The sequence below is a fragment of the Pleurodeles waltl genome, chromosome 7 (assembly GCF_031143425.1).
Source record: "Pleurodeles waltl isolate 20211129_DDA chromosome 7, aPleWal1.hap1.20221129, whole genome shotgun sequence".
In the NCBI taxonomy this organism is placed as follows: domain Eukaryota; kingdom Metazoa; phylum Chordata; class Amphibia; order Caudata; family Salamandridae; genus Pleurodeles; species Pleurodeles waltl.
The window spans coordinates 1350830025-1350854492 of NC_090446.1; the positions used below are offsets into that span (position 1 = coordinate 1350830025).

At 44.9% G+C, this 24468-nt stretch overlaps 1 protein-coding gene across 4 annotated transcripts in view; it reads left to right on the plus strand.

Moving 5' to 3' along the window:
- KMT5C (lysine methyltransferase 5C) overlaps positions 1-21585 on the plus strand; it is a 163237-nt gene extending 141652 nt beyond the window's left edge. For all 4 annotated transcript variants that reach the window (XM_069200771.1, XM_069200772.1, XM_069200768.1 and 1 more), the window contains one exon: positions 17231-21585. In XM_069200771.1, the coding sequence (XP_069056872.1) occupies positions 17231-19623 (2393 nt within the window). In that variant the 3' untranslated portion in view covers positions 19624-21585. The remainder of the gene's footprint in view (positions 1-17230) is intronic.
- The last annotated feature ends 2883 nt before the right edge of the window (positions 21586-24468 follow it).

Below are 24468 nucleotides of genomic sequence, written 5' to 3' on the forward strand. Positions count from 1 at the left end.
AATGCCAAAACTTCGCATCCAGGTACCCACACAGACAGTCTCAAGGCAATGCCCTATGGATGAACTGGTCAGGGAAATTTGCATACGCTTTTCCCCCTCTCCCTCTCCTTCCATATCTAGTAAACAAATTGAGTCAAAACAAACTCAAACTCATATTAATAGCACCAACATGGGCAAGACAACCTTGGTACACAACACTACTAGACCGGTCAGTAGTACCACACGTCAAGTTACCCAACAGGCCAGATCTGTTAACACAACACAAACAGCAGATCAGGCATCCAAACCCAGCATCGCTCAATCTAGCAATCTGGCTCCTGAAATCCTAGAATTCAGACATTTAAACCTCACTCAAGAATGTATGGAAGTCATAAAACAAGCTAGAAGACCATCCACTAGACACTGCTATGCAAGCAAATGGAAAAGGTTTGTTTGCTACTGCCATAATAATCAAGTTCATCCATTACACGCATCCCCAAAAGATGTAGTGGGATACTTACTACACTTACAAAAGTCAAATCTAGCCTTCTCTTCCATTAAAATACACCTTGCAGCAATATCTGCATACCTGCAGATTACCCATTCAACTTCACTATTTAGGATACCCGTCATTAAAGCATTTATGGAGGGCCTAAGAAGAATAATACCACCAAGAACACCACCTGTTCCTTCATGGAACCTTAACATCGTCCTGACAAGACTCATGGGACCACCTTTTGAACCCATGCATTCTTGCGAAATACAATTCTTAACCTGGAAAGTTGCATTTCTCATTGCCATCACATCTCTAAGAAGAGTAAGTGAAATTCAGGCGTTTACAATACAAGAACCTTTTATCCAAATACACAAAAATAAGGTTGTACTAAGAACCAATCCTAAATTCCTACCAAAGGTTATTTCACCGTTCCACTTAAATCAAACGGTAGAGTTACCAGTGTTCTTCCCACAGCCAGACTCAGTAGCTGAAAGGGCACTACATACATTAGATGTCAAAAGAGCACTAATGTACTACATCGACAGAACAAAGGAGGTTAGGAAAACAAAACAACTGTTTATTGCATTTCAAAAACCTCATACAAGAAACCCAATATCAAAACAAGGTATAACCAGATGGATAGTTAAGTGCATCCAAACCTGCTATCTTAAAGCAAAGAGACAACTGCCCATTACACCAAGGGCACACTCAACCAGAAAAAAAGGCGCTACCATGGCATTCCTAGGAAATATTCCAATGCACGAAATATGTAAGGGAGCCACATGGTCCACGCCTCACACATTTACTAAACACTACTGTGTAGACGTGCTATCCGCACAACAAGCCACAGTAGGTCAAGCCGTACTGAGAACTTTGTTTCAGACTACTTCCACTCCTACAGGCTGAGCCACCGCTTTTGAGGAGATAACTGCTTACTAGTCTATGCACAACATGTGTATCTGCAGCAACAGATGCCATCGAACTGAAAATGTCACTTACCCAGTGTACATCTGTTCGTGGCATTGGTCGCTGCAGATTCACATGTGCCCACCCGCCTCCCCGGAAGCCTGTAGCCGTTGGAAGTTATCTTCAACATTTGTACATTTGTATATATATATATATATTACTTAACCTTAATTTGTACATACTTATTCATTCCATTGCATGGGCACTATTACTAACACACACAACTCCTACCTCACCCTCTGCGGGGAAAACAATCTAAGATGGAGCCGACGCCCATGCGCAATGGAAGCAAAGAGGAGGAGTCCCTCGGTCTCGTGACTCAAAAGACTTCTTTGAAGAAAAACAACTTGTAACACTCCGACCCAACACCAGATGGCGGACTGTGCACAACATGTGAATCTGAAGCGACCAATGCCACGAACAGATGTACACTGGGTAAGTGACATTTTCATTTTGCAACACTGTGTGGTTCATTTCATGTGTGATAAGTTACTGTGTGACTCCTGTGGTATTGTAAGTGTTTCATATGCCTCCTAGAAAAGTCTTGGCTGCTCACCACAGCTACCCTAGAGAGCCCTGGCTGTCTAGACACTGTAACACTAACTAATTGGGGTTGCTTGGACCCAGTATAAGGTGTAGCACCACAGGTGTCCGCCACTCATTGAACAAGCTTCCGACATGCATTTTTTGGTTAACATTTTATTTTAAAAGCAAACAGTTGTCAATCTTGCTTTCAAGCTTCTGCAAATATTTGCATCTAATCAGAGAGCATTCAGTCAGCAGTATACATAGCCTTATATTGATAAGTTTTGCACACGTGTGTACACATTTTTATTCTGGAACCCCTGTCAGTAGTGGGGTGCTAGCTTACAGCATTCCTTTAGAGCTCTCCTCCTAATAGTAAAAGCTTTGCATTAATGAACCAAAAATACAAGTTTGAACAGCATTAACATATGACACAAATGTTACCTTAACTGAAGAAAATGCTGTTGCCTGATCCATATTATGGTACTGTAAACTGGCAGCCAAAGGGTTTGTGTTGCAGGGGTTTGGGGGACCACTTGTTTCAAGGACAAAATAAACAGGAAAACTTGTTGTCCTTGACCCCAGAAATTATTTCCTGGGTGCCGGGCTATAGGAATTCCACACCCCAGCTGAGCCACAGTTATAATCAGGACCGAAAAAAGAAAGCCAACTCCATGCTCTTCATCTGCACATGAAGGTCATTCTTGAGTCCTGAAATACCCTTTTACTGAGGCAGAACACCTCTCCCATAGACGTTTAGCATCGAGCTCTGAGTGTCATTGCAAATGCCACAAGCCTTTGTCGCCTCCACTGGGACGCTCTAGATTTGAGGCTTGGTGGATACCTGGCCCAAGTAGATCATACTACTGCCACCTCATCCCCTGAGGATTCCACAAGCCTCACTCTGATATGAAGTCTATGCTTTAAGTGTACCTGGTCCCGAGACTGGCTGTGACGCACACCTCACTCTCAAAGTCAGAAACCATTGAGTGGTCCATCTTAAAAAGGTTTTAGAATTACTTGCTGAAAAGCATGGGCTCTTGACTTATCCACATCCCAAAAAAGCATCAGTTCACTTTCAAAGAACTACCATGTGACCCTTCGAAGCCACCAAGCCTCAAAAGGCTCCGAAGCTCGGCTATCAGCTCTACACATTTTCCACCTTTGCCTTCCAGGCCTCCACCAGCACCACTCCTAAGTCAGAACCAGGCAGCCCCTACTACCTGAATGGCCTCAATGATGTGCCTTTTTGGCTGCAGGAAGGGGTGATTCCTGGGATGACTGTGGTAGATACCCAAGACGATACAGATCTAGAACTATGCCCCTGCTAAGCTGTCATCACCAGAGAAAATGACTGCATACAGTGCAGTGATCCACAGGGCTGCACAAAATAACTAGGTGAAGCTCCACACAGTGTAAGTTGATGGCAGGGGTCTGGTCATACCCTTCATAAAATTGAGCGGTATGGTTCATTCCCCCCAACGTTGAAGGGCTTACCAGCTAGTTGAAGTTTATTAACACCATTGTAATGGCTTTTGCGTTACTTTAAATGACAAACTTTATCCATCACTGTGGTATTTGGGACTGATAGGTCACATACAACAGCTTTGCTTGATAAAGAGCCTGGCTCAAACAACTAGATGAATAATTAATCACAGCTGTTGAAAGAGTATGCAGTCTTTCTTTGGAAGCACACCACTTTTGACAAATCAAAAGCTGTATTAATCTGAACCACCATTTGGGCCAGTCTCCTGTAGTACTCATGAAAGCCTTTTTTTAATCACATAAAGTTCCTCTCAGAACTGTGCTCCGAGAATATTTTCTCCACAAGATACTTAAACACACTGAACTAAGTTGGACTTCTCGACCTCAGAACATCTGTGCTGCCGTTTTGACCCAGCGCATGACTGAAACATCAGGTTTTTTAGGACCGTGTCTTGAGTCAGCTAAGAAAACGTTAGAGCTTGTAAGTCCTTTTGAAAAGAAGAAGTTGCTTGTGGATACTGCATTTACTTGAACACACAACACAAGCCGAAGGGGTGTAAAATTTTAAGTTGGACTCTGAATGACCAAGAGTGTTTGCTACTTCAGTTCCTCTAGAAGAATGTGACTACTGACAAGTCCGTCTCAGGCACTATGTGAAGATTTCTCATCTATCAGATGGTAGGAGACCACCTATTGTCACACTGAGGGAGCATCTTCATCTCACAAGAGGTCTTCTGATATGAGTTCTCTGAATGCATGAGCTGAGCCCCCTCGCATGCGCTCTAAAAAGTCTGAAAAGGACCCAGATAAGCCACCAAAATCATCTTCAAGGCACATAAAGGAAAAACGACCTCATACCTGTTGGTGGTTTTAAGTTAGCTGTTTGACAAGAGATATCAGTCTCCAGTCTTCTATCAGCATTTAAGGTGCCATTGACTGCTCCCCTGTCTGACTTCCGTAGAGAGACGTGTCAGAGACTCCATCACCTATGCCACATCTACCTTCAACAGCGAACCCTTCAGCAGTGGTAAGCCCATCATTTCTGGAAGAGCCACTGTAACTATTCCATAGCCAAAAAGTCCGCTATTGGAGCAACAGTGGATGTCACCATTGTAGTCCTCATCAAAAAAGGAAAAAAAAAGTTTTTTTTGTTTGCTTCAGAAGACACCTGACTAAGTAAAGTTACACAGCATATGCCTTCAGAATTTCTGCTCACAGGAGTTTCACAAGACGAAGGTCAATTCGGAACAGCTACCAGTCTGATGCAGCTGCATGTAAAATGTAATGAAGATGGAGACTAGGAGCATTATGAACAGGAAGAAGAGAGGCAGTGTTATTATCCAGAGGATGAGGAATCACTCTGGCGATATGGTCACCCCCCAATACAACATATGTTACAATTAATACTATGATAAATCCATCACAGGAACAACCAATTCTAAGGTACCAGTTATCCTGCAGCACTATCTTCATAAAATGATGTAAGGTTGCTATAATAATTTTCCCCGAGCACCAATTTGCTCGGATGGTCCACCACAACCACCTTTGCATGAGACACCATAGCCAACTCTGACACAGACTCCAAAGCCATCTTATCCTCATCCTCTACAAGTTTTGGCAGATCCATAACTTTCACATGTGGTTACACTCATCAAACGGCAACATAGAAGAAGAGGAAGAACTCCTATAATGTCTGCAACATTCTGTTGAGTGGTACATATAGATATCCTCTTAATCGGGTGCACCCACCTTCTCATGGAGGCTCCTCACCTGACGGTATTGTCTGTTTTTGTACATTGATGGAAGGAGCATCAAAATGGTTTAATTTACTTGTACAAGTCAACGAATCAGACTTATTTTGCTATGGCTTTAAGGAAGCACCCAGAAAATGAGTGAAAGCAATTCCCATATTATCCACATTTTGCAAGGAAGAGCTACCATTCTGCAAATTCTAGCCTCTTTCATATACGTGGTACCTAGACTTGCTAAAAAAAAAAAAGAAAAATACAGAGCCCTGGACAATATAAATTTATGCCTCAATAGTCACCCAAAGTCAGACTATGCAATAATGCAAACCGCACATCACTGTTCGAGAAACCCTTCTTTCTCGTGCACAGCTGCACCAGACGGGAAAGTAGGAAGATGGCAAGCTTTGACAAGAGTCTCCACCCTTACTGAGAGCTGTTGGTTCACTGGCTGTAGTCAGCTGCTTTGATGTGGTCAGACATGTCCACATACCTTGATTTTCTTCTGTGGAATCTCTAATGATTCTGTCCAAAGTGGCAAAGTATCAACTGCTATGATTGACTGACCTGAAGATTGTGGCTGGCACAGAATTTTGGCAAATAGCTGGGGCAGTGGTTTTAATAAGAAATGGTAGGCTGCTCTTCATTTCCTTGAGGCCAGTGGTACAGCATCTTAACCTGCATATGCCTTTTGATGACCACCTGCTTCGGGAATCCTATAGAGGATCCCCATGGCAGCCTTAACCGCCATCATCAGCTGTGTCCCCAATGCATCACTATCTCTCTCAGAAAGAACATCCCAGGGAGAGCTGCCAGAAAGCCCCATATCTTATCAGACATAGGCACCTGCAGGGCCATGTAGGGACATGTAGTAGGTAATAAATGTAGTGCTTATTTGAGTGGGTGAGTTAAGTATAGTTCTCTCCGCGTTGGTCAATTGGGTAATTGGTGTGTCCCCCAGTCTCCAGCTGGGCCAACCAGGCCAGCAGCCTCCCCGCCTTCTCTTCTTCCTCGTGAACTCTGGCAATATATTTTTTATAAACGTGACAGAGAACACGCTCCAGCGCAAAATTATAGAGCACCTGAGTTTCTAGCAGGCTTAAAAGTGCCATTGAGTTTGTCACACTGGTGAAGAATAGTCTCTAAGCATGTGATAGTCTCTAAGCATGTAATGTCTCATCTAAGTCCTGCCTAATTCCCACAGTTTTCCCCAAGCAGTGCCCATGCAGTACAACTTTTAGGGCCTCCCACTCGTGTTCCCATACTGGATGCTATCCTAGAGTTCAATGATAAATACTCAGTCAACCTAGTTGTCAGTGCCTCCTGAAAGATGTCATCCTCCAGTGCATCGGAGTGCAAATGCCAAGTTGGAACAGGGGGGCAGGCCTCTGGCCTTTAAGGTAAATTAAATGCGGGCTATGATCAGGTATACTCCAACCTAGGTATTTTGCATGTGTAACCATACCACTGAGGGAGGCAGAGCATAGGATTCAGTCTATTCTGGTGTCACGTGGTAGAGGTGGAAGTAGTATGGTAGTCTCTACCAAGGGGGTTTGGAGACGCCATATGTCCACTGTGCCCCATAAGTTTATCCAGTTCACCATACCAGTTGGCACCCTAAATGTTGCCGTGCCTCGTAACGGTTGGGTTGAGTGGTGCAAGAGGGAGTCTAGGACACCATTAAAGTCTCCTCCCATAAGGAGTGGGACATCAGTAAATCATGCCAAACGGGCAGACACAAATGTAAAAAAGGAATCTGGTCATAGTTGGGGGCATACATACTTCCTAGTACTAGGCGTCCCTCCACCAATACATAGCGACCTTCTTTATCCACATCCACCGAGGAGGCCTCAAAAGATAAACCTGCTCGCACCCAGATTGCCACCCCTCTTGCGAAAGCGGAGTATGTAGTTGCATGCAACTGCTCACGCGAATGTTTGCGAAGACGTTAAACTTCCATTTGAGTGAGGTGTGATTCCCCCCAGCATGGCAATCTGTAACCCCCTGCGTTTCATATAAGAGAGAATCTTATGGCGTTGGGCCATAGAGCCCAGGCCCTGGATATTCCAGGACAGTTTTTAAGAATGAAATATGTGGCAGCCATGTCAACCAATTTGTGCATCCATGCTCCTCTGTACCACCCCACAACATGTTCCAAAAATATAATGTGTCCCCAAAAGTGACCACGGGCACAAATATTAAAAACAAACTCCAGCTCCACTCCCCAAGAGTAGCCGAGCAACAGCTGGCTGCCCAAACCAGTATATAAATTCCCATTGTCATCATCCAGCTGGAGTAACCGGTGGGTGATCGCGGGCGGACCGCACGAGCTTTAGGGTCACCTTCCAGTGAGTAGGTTGGCCTGCATCATTAATCTAGTAGCCAGCTGTAAAGAAATGGCTCCCTGTTGCAGTTACCCCCCACTTTTTGCCTGATACTGATGCTGACTTGACTGAGATGTGTGCTGGGACCCTGCTAACCAGGCCCCAGCACCAGTGTTCTTTCACCTAAAATGTACCATTGTCTCCAGAATTGGCACAACCCTAGCACCCAGGTAAGTCCCTTGTAACTGGTACCCCTGGTACCAAGGGCCCTGATGCCAGGGAATGTCTCTAAGGGCATGCCACCCTAGGGACCCCTCACTCAGCACAGACACACTGCTTGCCAGCTTGTGTGTGCTGGTGGGGAGAAAATGACTACGTCGACATGGCACTCCCCTCAGGGTGCCATGCCAACCTCCCACTGCCTGTGGCATTGGTAAGTCACCCCTCTAGAAGGCCTTACAGCCCTAAGGCAGGGTGCACTATACTACAGGTGAGGGCATAGGTGCATGAGCACTATGCCCCTACAGTGTCTAAGCAAAACCTTAGACATTGTAAGTGCAGGGTAGCCATAAGAGTATATGGTCTGGGAGTCTGTCAAAAACGAACTCCACAGCTCCATAATGGCTACACTGAATACTGGGAAGTTTAGTATCAAACTTCTCAGAATAATAAACCCACACTGATGCCAGTGTTGGATTTATTAAGAAATGCACACAGAGGGCATCTTAGAGATGCCCCCTGTATTTTACCCAATTGTTCAGTGCAGGACTGACTGGTCTCTGCCAGCCTGCTGCTGAGAGACGAGTTTCTGACCCCATGCGGTGAGAGCCTTTGTGCTCTCTGAGGACAGAAACAAAGCCTGCTCTGGGTGGAGGTGCTTCACACCTCCCCCCTGCAGGAACTGTAACACCTAGCAGTGAGCTTCAAAGGCTCAAGCTTCGTGTTACAAGGCCCCAGGGCACTCCAGCTAGTGGAGATGCCCGCCCCCTGGACCTAGCCCCCACTTTTGGCGGCAAGTCCAGGAGAGATAATGAGAAAAACAAGGAGGAGTCACTGGCCAGTCAGGACAGCCCCTAAGGTGTCCTGAGCTGAGGTGACTCTGACTTTTAGAAATCCTCCATCTTGTAGAAGGAGGATTCCCCCAATAGGAATAGGGATGTGCCCCCCTCCCCTCAGGGAGGAGGCACAAAGAGGGTGTACCCACCCTCAAGGACAGTAGCTATTGGCTACTGCCCTCCCAGACCTAAACACACCCCTAAATTCAGTATTTAGGGGCTCCCCAGAACCTAGGAAAATAGATTCCTGCAACTTACCCAAGAAGAAGACTGCTGAGCTGAAAACCCCTGCAGAAGAAGAAAGAAGACACCAACTGCTTTGGCCCCAGTCCTACCGGCCTGTCTCCTGCCTTCTAAAGAAACCTGCTCCAGCGACGCTTTCTCCAGGACCAGCGACCACTGAATCCTCAGAGGACTGCCCTGCTTCAAGAGGAACAAGAAACTCCTGAGGACAGCGGACCTGTTCCAAAAAGACTGCAACTTTGTTACAGAGGAGCAGATTTAAAGACCCCTGCAATCCCCGCAAGAAGCGTGAGACTTGCAACACTGCACCCGGCGACCCCGACTCGACTGGTGGAGAAACAACACCTCAGGGAGGACCCTCCGGCGACTCCGAGACTGTGAGTAACCAAAGTTGTCCCCCCTGAGCCCCCACAGCGACGCCTGCAGAGGGAATCCCAAGGCTCCCCCTGACCGCGACTGCCTGACTCTAAAATCCCGACGGCTGGAAAAGACCCTGCACCCGCAGCCCCCAGCACCTAAAGGATCGGAACTTCAGTGCAGGAGTGACCCCCAGGAGGCCCTCTCCCTTGCCCAGGTGGTGGCTACCCCGAGGAGCCCCCCCCCCCCTTGCCTGCCTGCACCGCTGAAGAGACCCCTTGGTCTCTCATTGACTCCCATTGGAAACCCGACGCTTGTTTGCACACTGCACCCGGCCGCCCCCGCGCTGCTGAGGGTGTACTTTCTGTATGGACTTGTGTCCGTCCCCCCCGTGCCCTACAAAACCCCCCCTGGTCTGCCCTCCGAAGACGCGGGTACTTACCTGCTGGCAGACTGGAACCGGGGCACCCCCTTCTCTCCATTGAAGCCTATGCGTTTTGGGCACCACTTTGAACTCTGCACCTGACCGGCCCTGAGCTCCTGGTGTGGTAACTTTGGGGTTGCTCTGAACCCCCAACGGTGGGCTACCTTGGACCCCAATTTGAACCCCGTAGGTGGTTTACTTACCTGCAAGAACTAACAATACTTTACCTCCCCCAGGAACTGTGAAAATTGCAGTGTCCACTTTTAAAACAGCTTATTGTGTTTTATGTAAAAAGTATATATGCTATTGTGATTATTCAAAGTTCCTAAAGTACTTACCTGCAATACCTTTCAAATGAGATATTACATGTAGAATTTGAACCTGTGGTTCTTAAAATAAACTAAGAAAATATATTTTTTCTATAACAAAACCTATTGGCTGGATTTGTCTCTGAGTGTGTGTTCCTCATTTATTGCCTGTGTGTATGTACAACAAATGCTTAACACTACTCCTTTGATAAGCCTACTGCTCGACCACACTACCACAAAATAGAGCATTAGTATTATCTCTTTTTGCCACTATCTTGCCTCTAAGGGGAACCCTTGGACTCTGTGCATGCTATTCCTTACTTTGAAATAGCACATACAGAGCCAACTTCCTACACCAGCCATACACTTAGGCAGAGCCCGTACACATTAGGGGATGTCTTCTGCTGTTTGGGGTGTCATATGGGGAGCCCCTCCATCACGCTAACCACAAAGTCAGTGGACTCTCCAATATCCAGGGGGTGCAGCTCAGACTCAAGCTCTTTGTCCGGGAGGCCAATCTCTGCCAGATACACCACCACCTGCAGGGCCGTCCTCTTACCCTGTCATGTTTTGCTGCTGAGTGGATTTCATTACCCGGGCAGTTTTAAAAGACTCCTATGAGCGCCCCCTCTTACCAGGGCGTCTTGGGCTCATCACTCTGCACTCCAGCAGTTCCTGCACAATATGTCTCGAGCCATGTCCATGTTTCATCTGGTTCTTGGCAGAAGTGAGTGTGACCCTCCATCTTCTTCAGTTTAGAGGGAAAGATCAAGGAGTACCTGCTTCCTTCTTCGCGTAAAGTCCGCTTCACTGTCGTGAAGGTGGCACGCCTAACATGGACCGTTAGCATGAAATCCGGGAACAGGGTGGCCCTTCCACCAGCTATTTCAAACGGGCCTGCTTCGCAAGCCCTCTGCAGCAGCAGGTCATGGTCCCTATAGTGCAGATGTTTAGCTACCATCGGCCTAGTTGATCTCCCCGGCGACTGTTCCCAGACATGGACATGGTGTGCCCTCTCTAGTGCGAAGAATGGCATGAGGGGCTTGCGCGTCCATGAGCCATTTCACCCAGTACTCCAGATAGATCACTGCATCCGACCCCTTCACTCCCTCAGGAAGCCCAACAGTATGCACATTGTTAAGTCGGCTGCGACCTTCAGCATCTTCGGCTCGATGTTTGAGTCTTTGGATTCGCTCAGTAAGTTGAGTAATTTGGGACTGCATTGTGTGATGGGTTGGCTGTAGGTCCTCCAGTGTCGTCTCCACTTCCTGCACCCTATCAGACAGTTTGTGATGATCTGTACGTATATGGCATAATTCGTGGATACAAGATCAGTTTGATATATTCGATTGCTCCCAAGATCCTATTGAGGGTGTCTTGCATGTTGGATGGCATGGACTCCTTGCCCACTTCCCCCTCAATCTGTAGGCGATCAGGGCAGGAGCCAGCAAGCTGCAGTCCCTGGGATTTCGGTTTGGGCTTACCCCTGGTCAACATGCGCCAATTTTCAGGGTAAAAGGCGAACACAGTTGTCTGCATAATCGGGTACTGAGGCAGCAGAGGCAGTCCTTCATCATAAGTTTTGATTTGTTCCAATCCTGTGTAACATCTGTGATGCTAGATGGTTGCATGAAAGGGCCAGGAGTCGGGGATTGTGTCGGTAAATGCAGTACCACCGGGGGTGAACAACCAGGACGTCCCCTCAACTCACTACAGGGGGCCAGGCAGTTCCAACAAGGAGCATGCAACCCCTCTGTTCATCACAGGGGCATTGTGCAGGTAGACAGGCATTGTCAGGTAGTAACACTGCTGTACACCCAAACTGACCTTTGCGTATTGCATGGTGTCCGCAGCCCAGGCATAGTACAGTCAGCAGCTGGCAGGGGTTCCGTCGCGCCCCACAGGATAGCACCGAAAGTCTGGACTGGCACATGCCGTTACCACCTAAGAACCAGCCAGAGTCCTTCAGGAGCAGGGCCAGTTGAGGCCATGGAGCACAGCCATCTCGTCGGGACTCCCAGTATGTAGGGGCCCCAGCTCGATCCCAAGTCAGCCACTGCAAGGTCAATGATGCCCCAAATTGGGTGTGCCCAGGGGGACACCAGTCTGTAGGCTATCGCTGCCAGTGCCAGGGAGGAGGGGGCCTGCCCCGTCGGCCTCCCTCGCGCATGGGTCTTCCCTCCGCTACCGCATCCAAAGGCTCCAGCAGGATTCTCGTAGGACCTCATCTCTAGGTCAGACTGTCAGTTAGGCAGTATCCAGGAGGCCTGCACGCATGCCCCGCTCGCCTTCCATCACTCCATGCCTTTTCCAGCCTCTCAGGAGTAGCCTGATCACCCCTTCGGGATGCATGGTCCCCCCGCAGGCACTGGATGTTGCTCCTCTGTGCAGGCGGTGCTGAGCCATTTAAAGCACAGCAAGCAGCGGTCAGGCCAGTCTTGTGGGCGTCCACCAGCATGCCGATCACCACAGCCCAGTCGTCCCCATCGAAAGACCTGGGTGCAGGGCGCGTCGGTCGCACAGGAGGGCCCCAGCGTCCAAGAGCTCCACCACCTAGTATGTCTGCGCCAGTTACCCAGGCGAACTCCAGGCACTGTTTTCAAGCAGCGAGGATCCCAGTCGCCAGGTCTATTTCAGGTTGTTCGGTGAGTTGACCTGGAGATCCGAAATTAGGCTGCTGCCATCTTAGCTGGCTAAGCTGTGCCCCTTTCCCCTCATGTTCTCGTCCATCACCTTGCTTTCTTTTTGTTTTTGTTTTTTCTCCTTCCTTTTTTGAATGTATCATAGCTTCTGGAGCCTGGGTGCTGGACCCTAATTGGCTCCTTGTCCCCGTCCCATCACCCCCCCCCTGTTATTCCGAGCACACTTTTTAACATTCATCTAAAAAGAAGCAAGCAATCAATTCAGTAACAAAGCGTTTGATGGTATGTGTGGCTGTAGATACACATGCTCTGCATACTCCTGCTACCTAGTGTTGGGTTGGGAGTTGTGCAAGTTTTTTTTTTTTTTTTTTTTTTTTAAGAAGTCTTTCGAGTCACAAGGTCGAGTGACTCCTCCTCTCAGTGATAATGTGTATGGGCATTGACTCCATTGTTAGATTGTTTTCTCTCTGCTGTCGAGTTCGGACGTTGTGTGCCTTCGCTCCATGTTTCGGTTTGATTCTTCGGTTCTTACCTATCTTCGAAGGAACTGTTATAGTTTGTGGTTTTCTACATCTGAGCCTCCTCAAGAAGTCAGCTGGATCGTCAACGGAACCCAAGACGAATAAAGGCATGGCACAAGCCCATCACCCTAATCACCTACAATCAGGCAGTCACCACCACCCCCTCTTTTGCCCCCACCACCGCCACTCCCATAGACATCACCTTCAGGCAATGTAAAACTCAGGCCTGGATAACTTTAAAGAGTACATTAAGACAAGGGTTGTCACTAGTAAGTCAGAGTTCTACTCTTTGTTGTCACCACAGCTTCCAGGGTGTTCATGTAGTTCCTGGCTGCCATAGCTGTGCATCTTTACAGAACCTTCATCCAGGTCTTTCTATACCTTGACGATTGACTACCAGGCAAAAATGTGTGCTGCTGCTCTTGATTAGTCACTCAGGCAGTGGTATCCCTACTCCACAGTCTAGTCACTATTCAGCCCTTCCTAGGCTTCACCCTGAATGCTTTTTTTGGGAAAGCAAACCCAAATGAGCAGAGTCTGGTGCAATCCAACAGCTGCTGACTGACCGGATGTCTTCTTACAGTAAAGACTACAATGAAACTGTAGGGAAATAAAGCTTTATGGTTTGCAGTAGTGCCCACAAGACTGCACATGCACCCCCTCCCCCTTCCAAGACTGTCTTGCACAGCAGTGATCATACACTTACGGCCACTGGGATGACATAATGTTGATTAAGATCCATGCCCTGCACTCTGGTGGAAGAGTAACAACCTGTTGCTCAGCAGACCTTTCATCAGCCCTCTCCTATAAGTGACAATTACCACAGATGCCTCTGTGTGGGTGGTGAGCGCAACTCAATCACATCACCGTTCAAGGCACCTGAAATCCCCAGCACCAAGGCCATCACATCACTTACCTCTACTTCCTAGTGATCTGTCTATCCTGGTCAGGCTCATTCTATGGAAAACGGTTGGTCTAAATACAGACAACATAACCACTATATATTACATTCAGATGCGGGGGGGCTCACTCCCTGCAGCTGTCTGCACAGGCTCAAGAAATCTGTTGTTGGGCAATCTGCCACAGAATCCACCTGTTACAAAAGCGCTTGCCATTTGTGAATAGTGACTTGGCTGACCTGCTGAGCAGGACCCATCAGCAAGTCTATAAGTAGGAACTGTACTTAGAAGCCCTCCACAGGTACTTTCATTAGTGGTACTGTGACTATCGACCTCTTCACCACCTCCACAAATTCGAAATGCTAAAACTGCACCACCAGGTACCCACTAGTGATTAATTGGTCATGAATATTTGCTAAGTTTTTCCTACTCTCCCTCCTGTCCCATACGTGATGAGGAAGATGACACTCATACTTTTGGACCCAACCTGGACCAGACAACCCTAGTACTTCATGCTTCTGCAGATGTACCTCAGTCTATGTGAGAAGCTGCAGCTGAGGCCAGACTTTCACTCAAAATTAAGATCAAGTCATGCACCCTACTATACAAAGCTGACCTAGTGATTTGGAAACTGAAGTCCCAGAATTTGGTTATCTCGGTCTCCCAGAAGGGTGAATGCTTATACTGTGTGAGGCAAGTAAATGCACCATGCATGCATGGAACATGGCCAAATGAACAAGATGTGTCCACTTCTAAATCTCAAAATGAATAGACCCCTTCAAGGTCTTAGCATGTGATATAATTTACTACATTCTACACTTGCAAAAGGCATGCCCAGGATACATGTCCATATGCTTATACTTAACAGCAGTTGCATTATAGATACAAAATAGGTAACATTCTTCCCATTTCAGAATCCCTATAGTTAATGCCTTCACCAAGTGGCTTGATTAGGAGTGATTCCTTTGAGAACGTCTCCTGCTGCTGTGAGGAATCTCAACATTGCCCTTGCCGCCATGTCGCGTAGGCTCTCATTATCCTAATGAGACTACTGGATTTTGAGTGGCAAGATCGTTCACAGTGTGGGGGACTGAGTCTGACCCACGGTGGATGACACTTGTCACTCTAAATCTGGGTTTTGCTCCGGCTAACTAGCAGTGCCTCATCTCTCCCAAATGGTAGAGACAATTGGGCAGCCGAGCGCATGACGTTTTAGTACTTCTCAGGGAAGTCGTGGTCACTCAGATCACAACCGGTTCTCTCATACACAGTACGGTCTTATATATAAATGACAAAGGCAGTTTAAGTTTTAAAGATTGGTTTAATAAAACGACTGCATTTTAGATAGCAAAGCGTGAGCTGCAATAACCAGAACTATACAACACAGTAAGATTAAAATAGTAACGATGAGAGTGAAGCACAAGAATAAGGCTTTCGTAGTGCCGCCAGATTATTTTCTCTCTAAGTTATATTTCGAGCACAGCATGTGAAGCTCTAAGCCTGCCTTTCAGGTTCCCCCGGGAGGACATCAACCCTCATACCTGAGCAAAGGCCTGTAATATGTATCAGCATCTGCAACGGGGCATTCGGCATCTAGTTGTAGGTCCCTGACTGGAGCCTCCCTTATGCCTACCCTTTAAAGCTTTCTACTCCTCGAACTTGCAGTTTGTAACAGAATGTACATTTCCTAATAGCAGTAACTTTGCGTAGGAGTATTAGCAAGCTTCAACCCCTAACTATCCAAAAACCTTTCATCCAGGTCCACAAGTATAGAGTAGCCCTCCGGACCAACTCCAAATTTCTGCCAAGGTAGTCTCCTCCTCATCAATCCGACCATGGAGCTGCCCGTCTTCTTTGGGCCACCAGATTAGGTGGCTAAAAGGGTCGTACACACACTAAATGTTAAAAGGGCTCTCACGTACTTATTGACATGACCAAGTCCTTTCAGAACACAAGTCAAGTTCTTGTTGCCTTTGTCAATCCTACCCTCCATCTCTAAATGGGGCCCTGCGAGATGGATCATTAAATGCATCTCGACTTGCTATGCTAAGGTCAAGCACTCATTTATTGTGTCCCCAGAACACATTGTGTACAAAAAATGCCACCATATCTTTCGTCAGTAACATTCCTCTCGCCGACCTCTACAAAGCTGCCACCTGGCCCATCTCACAATTGCCAAAAACTATTGGATGGATATTAAAGCCTGCTAATAGGCGATAGTAGGTCAGACTGTGGTACGAACTTTGTTCCAACCTCTGAATCATCTGCCCGCTAGCCACTGCTTTTGTAGAAACGGTTATACTGTCTACGCATAGCCTGTGTATCAAAAGTCACACAAACCGAAGATAAATTGTTCCTTAATTAGTGAGCAACTGTGTTCATAACACGTAGTGCTGTAATTCACATGTGCCCACGGTCCTTCCTGGAAGCTGGCAATGATCAGAGGTTACTCTCTTTTACATCAACTTTACATATCACAATACACTCCACTTGCACTCCTCACCCACTAGTGGAAACAATCTCAGATGAAACCTGGTGATATGCTCCATGACAAATATTGTGGGCTTATCCTCCCGGGTAGTGGCTGCTGTGGGGCCATTGCTTTGAAGTACATTTCTCTGTCTGGAATGTATAAACCTTTTGTGATGCACAGTATCTTTCATATTCTGAAACTAGTAAAACGTTTATTAGGCAGTCGCAATCTAACCTTATCACTTGCCTTTTCATCCCAGATTACTTACATGCTGCATATATGATTTTGAAAGCATTTTCCCATCGGAAATTGACGAGTAATACTCGGCAGATTCTGATAGGAATACTCGATGATGGGAATACTCGAATCATGTTCTGCATCTAACACGTACTTCAAAGGCACTTTCTGTTTTAGGTGCAAGCGTGTTTTCCTGGTGCCCATCGAGTGCACTTTTACACAAATAGTTGATTGTCCAGAGTCCAGCCATGATTGTTTGAAATGAATACAGTTGCCCATTTAAGCAGAGTAATTTTGGTCCCAGAAATGCATTTAATGATATCAACATGTAGGTGAACCGTGAGTTGTAATGACACAGTAAGAATTTAATGTTATTTTATTTGAAAAGCAATGCCATCAGAGCCACCGTCACAGGTAAGTAATCTCTATAAACATAGCAGTGTTAAGTAATATTCGGTTAATTTTTTATAGTGCTGTATTACCATCCGTTTGTGTTGTTTATAAGATACTTTTAGTGATAACTGACAAGTCTTTATACTCTTCTCTCATAGGCCCTACGTACAGACTGTCCCTGACCGTACAGAAACGGTGTTCTCAATCAAGAAGGACTTCTTCAGCGAGACTCAGGACGTCCCCCTTTGCCCTCTCATCCAGTCCTTTTTCTCACAGTAGTGCAAAGAGACGGAGTGGAGGGCACCCACGGCCTTTCTACATGACCTCTGCCACTAGTAGTGGAAATCCAGAAATGCCAGTGAAGTTTATCCTTCCCAGTGGAACTGTTTTGAAGGACCTACGAATTCTGCTTCATAATTATGCCAGTTGTGACCAAAACTATCGACATCAGACTCCCCGTATCCGCAGTGAATGCTTCAGGGTCACGAGGGAGCCTGTGTCTCGCATGCGGCACGATCAAAACCATGCAAACCTTAGGCTGAAAAGCCAAATCTCAAAAACTCTACGAACAAGAACAAAGTCTCAAACTATAGCAGTTTCTTTATCTTCTAAATCTACAGTTACCAAAAAAATGTATACAGACCCTAAAGATAGCAGCAAAGGGTGCTTGGACATGTGCACAGAGGCTAGCAATTCCAGTCAACCTCAGACAAAAGTTCCTAGCCTAAAACTTGTGAAGCTGGGCCCTGGCTCCCAGTGGAACATTATAACACCAGAGGTGTCTTCTTCAGTCTTGCATGCAAGTAGCAGCTTGTCTCCAATTTCTTTAGGCAAGAACCATAGCCCTTCAGAAATTAGGGATGTCCGTGTTACAGAGCCGAGCTCAATGGCTTTTGTCACACCCAACGAGCCTGCTGAAGAAAGGCCACCAAAGAATGCATGGCTTTTGGTTAATCTGGGACCCAGACGACTTCTTGATGGCCTATCTGTTGGCCAGCATGTTTCCCCTACGGATGTCAAAACTATAAATGTTGCAGAATCGAAAATTTGCAGTTCGTCAGCACCTGATGTACTTTCTGAGGAATGCATGCAAAAAAACATCCGTAGCTCAAAGCGCTTGATCCACAGAAAACGACTTCGCTTATTTTCGGGTCATGATCTTTCCCGTCCCAATGGTAGGATTGATAATGTTAAAGAATCTAATGTGCGTTCTTTGTCAGAACCTGAAGAACACCTGGGAAGGCACAGAAATGCACATGACTCATTAGGTCGTCATAAAAAAAGGCTTGCTCTCCACTTGTCTTCAGACCAGAATTTTTCTTCTGCACAGACTGGGGCTATACATGTTACAGGACAGCAAAAGAATGGTTGTGGTTCATTAGGTCTACTCCAACGGCACCACTTTCATCTGCCTTCAAACAAAAAACGCGCCTCTGTAGTGTCTTGGGAAAATAATGTTGAAGAGTTGAACTCAGCCACTAGGCCTGCTAACACAAGGTTACAAACAACTTCATGGTGCTCATCCCAAACGCTAGACCTTTGTTTGCCTAAAAAGTTTGGCTTAACCCACTATGTTAAAGTAGACTTAAGCAAATCGACTGTTCAAGATGTGCAAATGTCAGTTTTTTCTGGTTCACAAGCGAACCCAAGCAATGACATACATAAGGAATCAGAGATGGATCACGCTCCCAATCTGAATGGATCTCCTCATGCTGCCAGTGAACAATCTTTTGTAGATACTGTTCAACAAAACAGTGAGCCAAAATCCTTAGAAGATGTTATTTTAAATAATTTCCCTGAAAACACCTCAAACCAGGAATCTGGAATGCAGTTGAGGGTAGATGTCGATCACCTACCTAACAGTGAAGAATTTGTGTTTCAACACACATCAGTGGGTGATTTACTAGGTGCTGTTGAAAAAGACCTAAAAAACTCGGACACGCCTTCTCACATTGAAGTTCGTAGGTCGCCCAGGACCAAACAGACATTTTTCAAAACAAGCATTAAGGTAGCAGCACCTGAAAGTGTCATCCCATCTTCAAGGGAAGTAGTAAAGAGGCATAACCCTCTTTCTGCAAGCCGAAAGCCGGCATCCAGCTATGCTCGTATCACACCAGTAGTCCAGTTGTCTGCATGTGAGCAGGTTGGACAGCTCCAGCAAGATATTAGGGTTATGTCTGGCAGCCAGACATCTAAAACATCAAGCAATCCATTTGTGGATGTTAAGAGGTTATGCAGCGTGGGAGCTGCAATGGATCCCAAGTTGTCTTCAAAAGCGTACGTGCAGCTCAGTGTTACAAACATCCAGAAGAGGTCGTGTGCTGTTCAAGCGGATTCCTCAAACAAGAAGAAAATTAAGCGACTACCTGAGCAAATAATGGATTGTTTTGAGGACACCTCTCTCGAAGAAGAAAGCCAGATGATGGATGTGGACACAAAAAGAACAGTGGCATTCAGCCCATTCACCCCATCCAAACGCTTACGACTAGTTGTGAGTCACGGATCCATAGACTTGGATATAGCATCCACCTCTAGTGAAGAGTCCAGTTGAGGGACGAAAGCTGTTTCTGTTACACCTAGATTATTACAATAGTGAATTCATAGCAACTGTGAGATTGGAGAATAGGGGGCTGTTCTTTGTCAGAGATAGAAGAAGAGTTAACTGAGGGGATAAATCAATGGGGTCCATGTTTCAGGTCACCAGATGTACGTTTTTTTCCGTTAATTGTTAATTTCTGAAGAAAGTGATTTCATTTTTCTACTTTTACCATCTGCAGTCCCTCTTACAAAGGTGTTATTCTTCTCATTGCAAAAAAAAAAAACAATACGATGTAAAAAAAAGAACATAAAAAAAGAAAATATATTTTCCCATCCATCAATAAAATCTCTCTTCATGCCCCAGTACAGACAACCCGGGCAAAATGGCTTTGCCCTGTTGACTTTGAGCAGCCACAACTTTGGATTGCTGAAGGCATAAACCATTTAGAAGTCTGCCACAGCTTTTGAAGTTGGCCTTTGGATTTTGTTATAGTATTTCCTTTTCCATTTGTTGTGTACATTCGAATCCACCCTTCCACTCGTTTGTAATTTTCAACCACGTTAGCTTATTTAAACTACTTTTCTTCTTTAAAATCAGTTAGATCTTTTTTCAAGTACATCTACTTACTTTCTACCACTTTTATTCTTTACAGTGATTTAAAATGGTGCTATACATAAATAGGCTTGAAACTAGCTCCCAGAAAATAATTTGTCTGGAGTGAAAAAATGGACAGCTCTTTTATTTTCAGGTACATCCAGTGTCATTGAAGAGCGCGCCTTATGTGGGTTATTTATAACCGAAAGTAGTGATCTAAAGTCATAATGTAACATTGGGCTCATATAGTTTGGTATAGGTTTTCATATGTGGGGTTAGCATGTTGACACTTAGTAATATATGTTAATATATATTTATATATATAGAAATTTTAGAACTAATCTGATTGCCGTTCTTTATGCAACTAGCTGCAAATAGCTCAAATCTACGTAATCCAGCATTTGGACTTCCCCTCGTTTGTTGGTAGAGCTAAAATATTCCCATTGACGTCTTGGCTTTGTGGTGTCCAATATTTGACCATGAGTAACAACATGCTGAATTTTCAGGATATCCAGACGATAAATATACATACAATGAATCCCAATGGGGATCATTTACTTTGCAGTATTTCTCAAAATCTAGCATGGCTGCGGCCCTCTTGGACACTCCTGGATTAGCCTAAAGTTTGTTATTTGGAGAAAACAACCCAGCAATAGCCATCCCTTACCTAAAGCAGGATTTCAAGCATAGGGGGATTGTATTAAAAGTACAGTACTCTCAGAGATTTAGATAGGAAAGCTTGTTTTAACGTGATGTGGAAATATCGATGCCGAGCTTTAAGTGGCATCTAAAGGCAGCAGCCATTCAACCTTTGTGCCTCGTTAAACCAATTTGTAATTGTTGGTTCTGTCGGAAAGTAAACCATGGATGCAACAGTCTGTGGACTCAATATCCGCCTCCCTCCACACACATACACGCTCAAAACGCCTGTCAGTTTTATTGTGAATCTAGGCAGCGGATTCTAAAGACACCCAGTGCTTGCAGTACTACAGATTGCCAATTGTAGGTTTTGTCATCTGTGCTAGCAGTGACCAACAGTGCTTAGAACAAATTGCCACATGTGGTTGAATCTGACATTGTGACCTTTCTTTTAGTTTTTTGGGGAGGGGGTGGGAGTTCTGTCAGCTGACCATCTATTTAATTGCATTTCCTGAAAGTCCTTAATGGGACCTGCAGTTAGTTTAGCTGCTCTTAAAACCGATGGGCGGTGTGGCCTCCAGTGACGTAATTAAAGAGTGTTCTTGTCTATAGATCTCATTGCCTTCCTGGAAAGTAATTAACTTTCTGGCAAGAGAGAAATTGTAGTACCCACCACAAGCTATTCTTATGTCCATAGATGGATGTACGTGCCTTACAGTATTAAAGATGGTTCTGTTGTATCTGGTAAGCTTTTTCGATAAATGGTAACAGGCTATAGATGGATCTATTTAGAAGAAGCATAGTACCAAAGGCACACTATCTAGTTTCGTGCAACTGAAGTTCCAATAAAATTAGTATAAATATTATTGTGCACCCAAACGTCTACTTGTAGCTTCTTAAGTGAATATCTCCCTTATAGGCACCATCCTGTCAAAATTCATTCATTAGTTGCTGATTGGAAAGTCTTGCCATAAATTCTTGCCATGAACGTCCAATCTGGTCATTGTAAGAATTTGACCTTGTCAGTTGTTGCTTCTCTAAGGCCATGTTGGTCACGTTTTTAGGACGGGAAGTAAATGAGTTTGAATGGCTTTAATGTTAAAGCCATACATCAGGTATGTTGGTGTCCTACTTAGTTCCAGTTTATGGCTTTAGCACAAAGCTCCTCAGTTAACCAGACTACAATCAACTCGGCCAAGGCAAACATGATACCGATGCAGTTTTCTCAGGACATAGGTTAAGGTTTTTCACTCCACCGTCATAACCTGTGAAATGGTTGTATGCCCATAACCTGGCCATGTTTGGGAGGGGGCAGGAGAATAAGGCTAATCCAAACACATAGGCTCTTGTAGCCCGTCTTGTGGTCTCTAGTTCTCAGTGCACTGTAAGTGGACATGGTGGATAATCCACTGGTATTTCCATTGCAGCTTCTTGTAAAACAAATAACAAAAAAAATCCTGAGACCCTAGAGATGATACTGAAATAGGAACTAGCTGACCTTGTTAAATAATTTTAAGCACAGCCGTTCACTTAGGTGTGTTCAATTAGTAATTACTCATTTAGTAATCACTTGCTGCTAAAGCGTGGCTCTGTTTTATTGACATGAAAGTTGGTGTATTGTGTTGAATATCTCAAGGTCGTCAATATGGCAGTTTACATAATTTCTCGTTACATCATTTCTGACTCGCCCTTTCTCAGCATGTCTTATTTCTTTCCTTTAAGTCATCTTGTGGGTCTGTTTTAATTATTTTGTAAGCTTTACAGCCAGAGTGTGAACTGCCAAATAGCTTTTTAGGAGGTTCTTGGAAAACAAAATGGACGATGATCAGTTAACTTTGTTTCAAACAAGTATATTTATTTATGTTAACTCATGAGTCAACTGATTCATACACATACTAGTGCTATCTTTGAATATGTGTAGCACTTAGTACATGGATGGACTTCGCAAAAGCTGTAGGTTGTAACTCTCATTGCTGGAAAATGACTTTTGCACCAGTTCAGATCTCGTTCTATGCGCTGCTCTGACATTACTGATGTTACATATTTTATTTATTTCCTGCCTCTTAGTGCTTCATGAAACTCAGTGTTTAGAACTTACTGTCTGTCATAGCGTTACTTAATGAACAGTTACTTCACCTGCCCTCTCTAAAGTGTTCATACATTTGGTTTTCTGCCCTGTAGTGCTTCATGGGAGATGCAAAACAAAACACAAATGTCAATTCCTTCATGATAACAATTACAATCTGTATGTTCTCAAGTGTTGTGAAGGTGCAGCAGTGTATTCACCGCCATCATTCCTCCTCAGTAATACAGGGGGTGCAAGGGGAGGGGTAGCAATCTGTAGATCTAAGTGTCTTTCCTTCGGTCATATACAGGAACAGACCACCGTGTACTACTTAGCAGCAAGTGATCTTTCCTGTTTCATTGTCTTCAGGGAGGTATTATGCTTAGAGCTCATAACCACTGAATGGCCCAAGATAAAGGTTCCTACATTTTGCCTTGAAGTGATTTGTTGGAAATCACTCCTGGGAGATCTTTGTTCTGTAGTTAATACTGTGATTTTATAGAAGACCCATTGATGCTGGTACAACCTATCCTCTTAAGTATGTATCACTCGTTATTAATAGGGCTCTCTGATAAAGTGATAGGAAAACCAAAACTGCTCCCTGGCAAGAGACTCCCAAAATCAGTGCTGTGATGGCACTTTTGCTGTTATGAAAGGGAAAAAAGCTCAACTCTTTTCCACTGATCATTGCACCTTCTTTTAGAAACAGTGCAGTTAATTTACAAAGCAGAAAACAACATATTTGACATGTCAGAACATGTCCAAAGTCCTTTATGAACATAAAGGGGTTTACCTTCTTGCAGTTTTGCTGTGCAAGAAAGTTTCTGTGTCTTTTTCTGTTCTAGCATCTTATAACTTCAACATTATACCTCCACAGGGCTTATAATAACATGACTGTATGTCGTGTTTTGTGATGAGATTGAAAGGCTTTGGGTCCAAGTTCTGCTAGTGATGAACCAGAATCTCAGAATATGGCATCACTGAATAGTAAAGTGATTTCTTAACCTTGACCATGCCCTCCATGTAACGTTTGTAAGCTGTGGCACAGTTCTTCTATTTTGCCTTTTTAATTGGTAGACTACAGGGTCCCTATGGGCATAGGAATAAGTTATTATAAACATCCATGTCATAAATTCAGAACAAAGTTTAATATCCAAAAGTATAACTCGATTTTTTTGCAGAAATAAAACGCAGTGGGTGTTAAACCAAACGGGATGTGAAGATGTGCTGAGGCAAAAAAGTGATAACAGGTAACTTAGTTACACTCTTGCAGCAGTCAACTCAGCAAGAATACAGCCATCAGCTTTAGAGTGAGTTAATGCAAAAAAGGTTATGTAATGATGACTGTGTTTTCATCCTTTTCAAATGATAGGATCATAATCGGGATGAGCTTCCTGATGATGATCCTAACATTTAAAAACGATCTAAACACTGTCTATTTTACATACAGGCCCTTCTTTGTATTAATGATGGACTGTATTCATGCAGGTTTAATTGTGACACAGACCACAGACATTGTACCTTTAAGTTTCACCTGTCGCCTTTTTTGCCTGAGCATA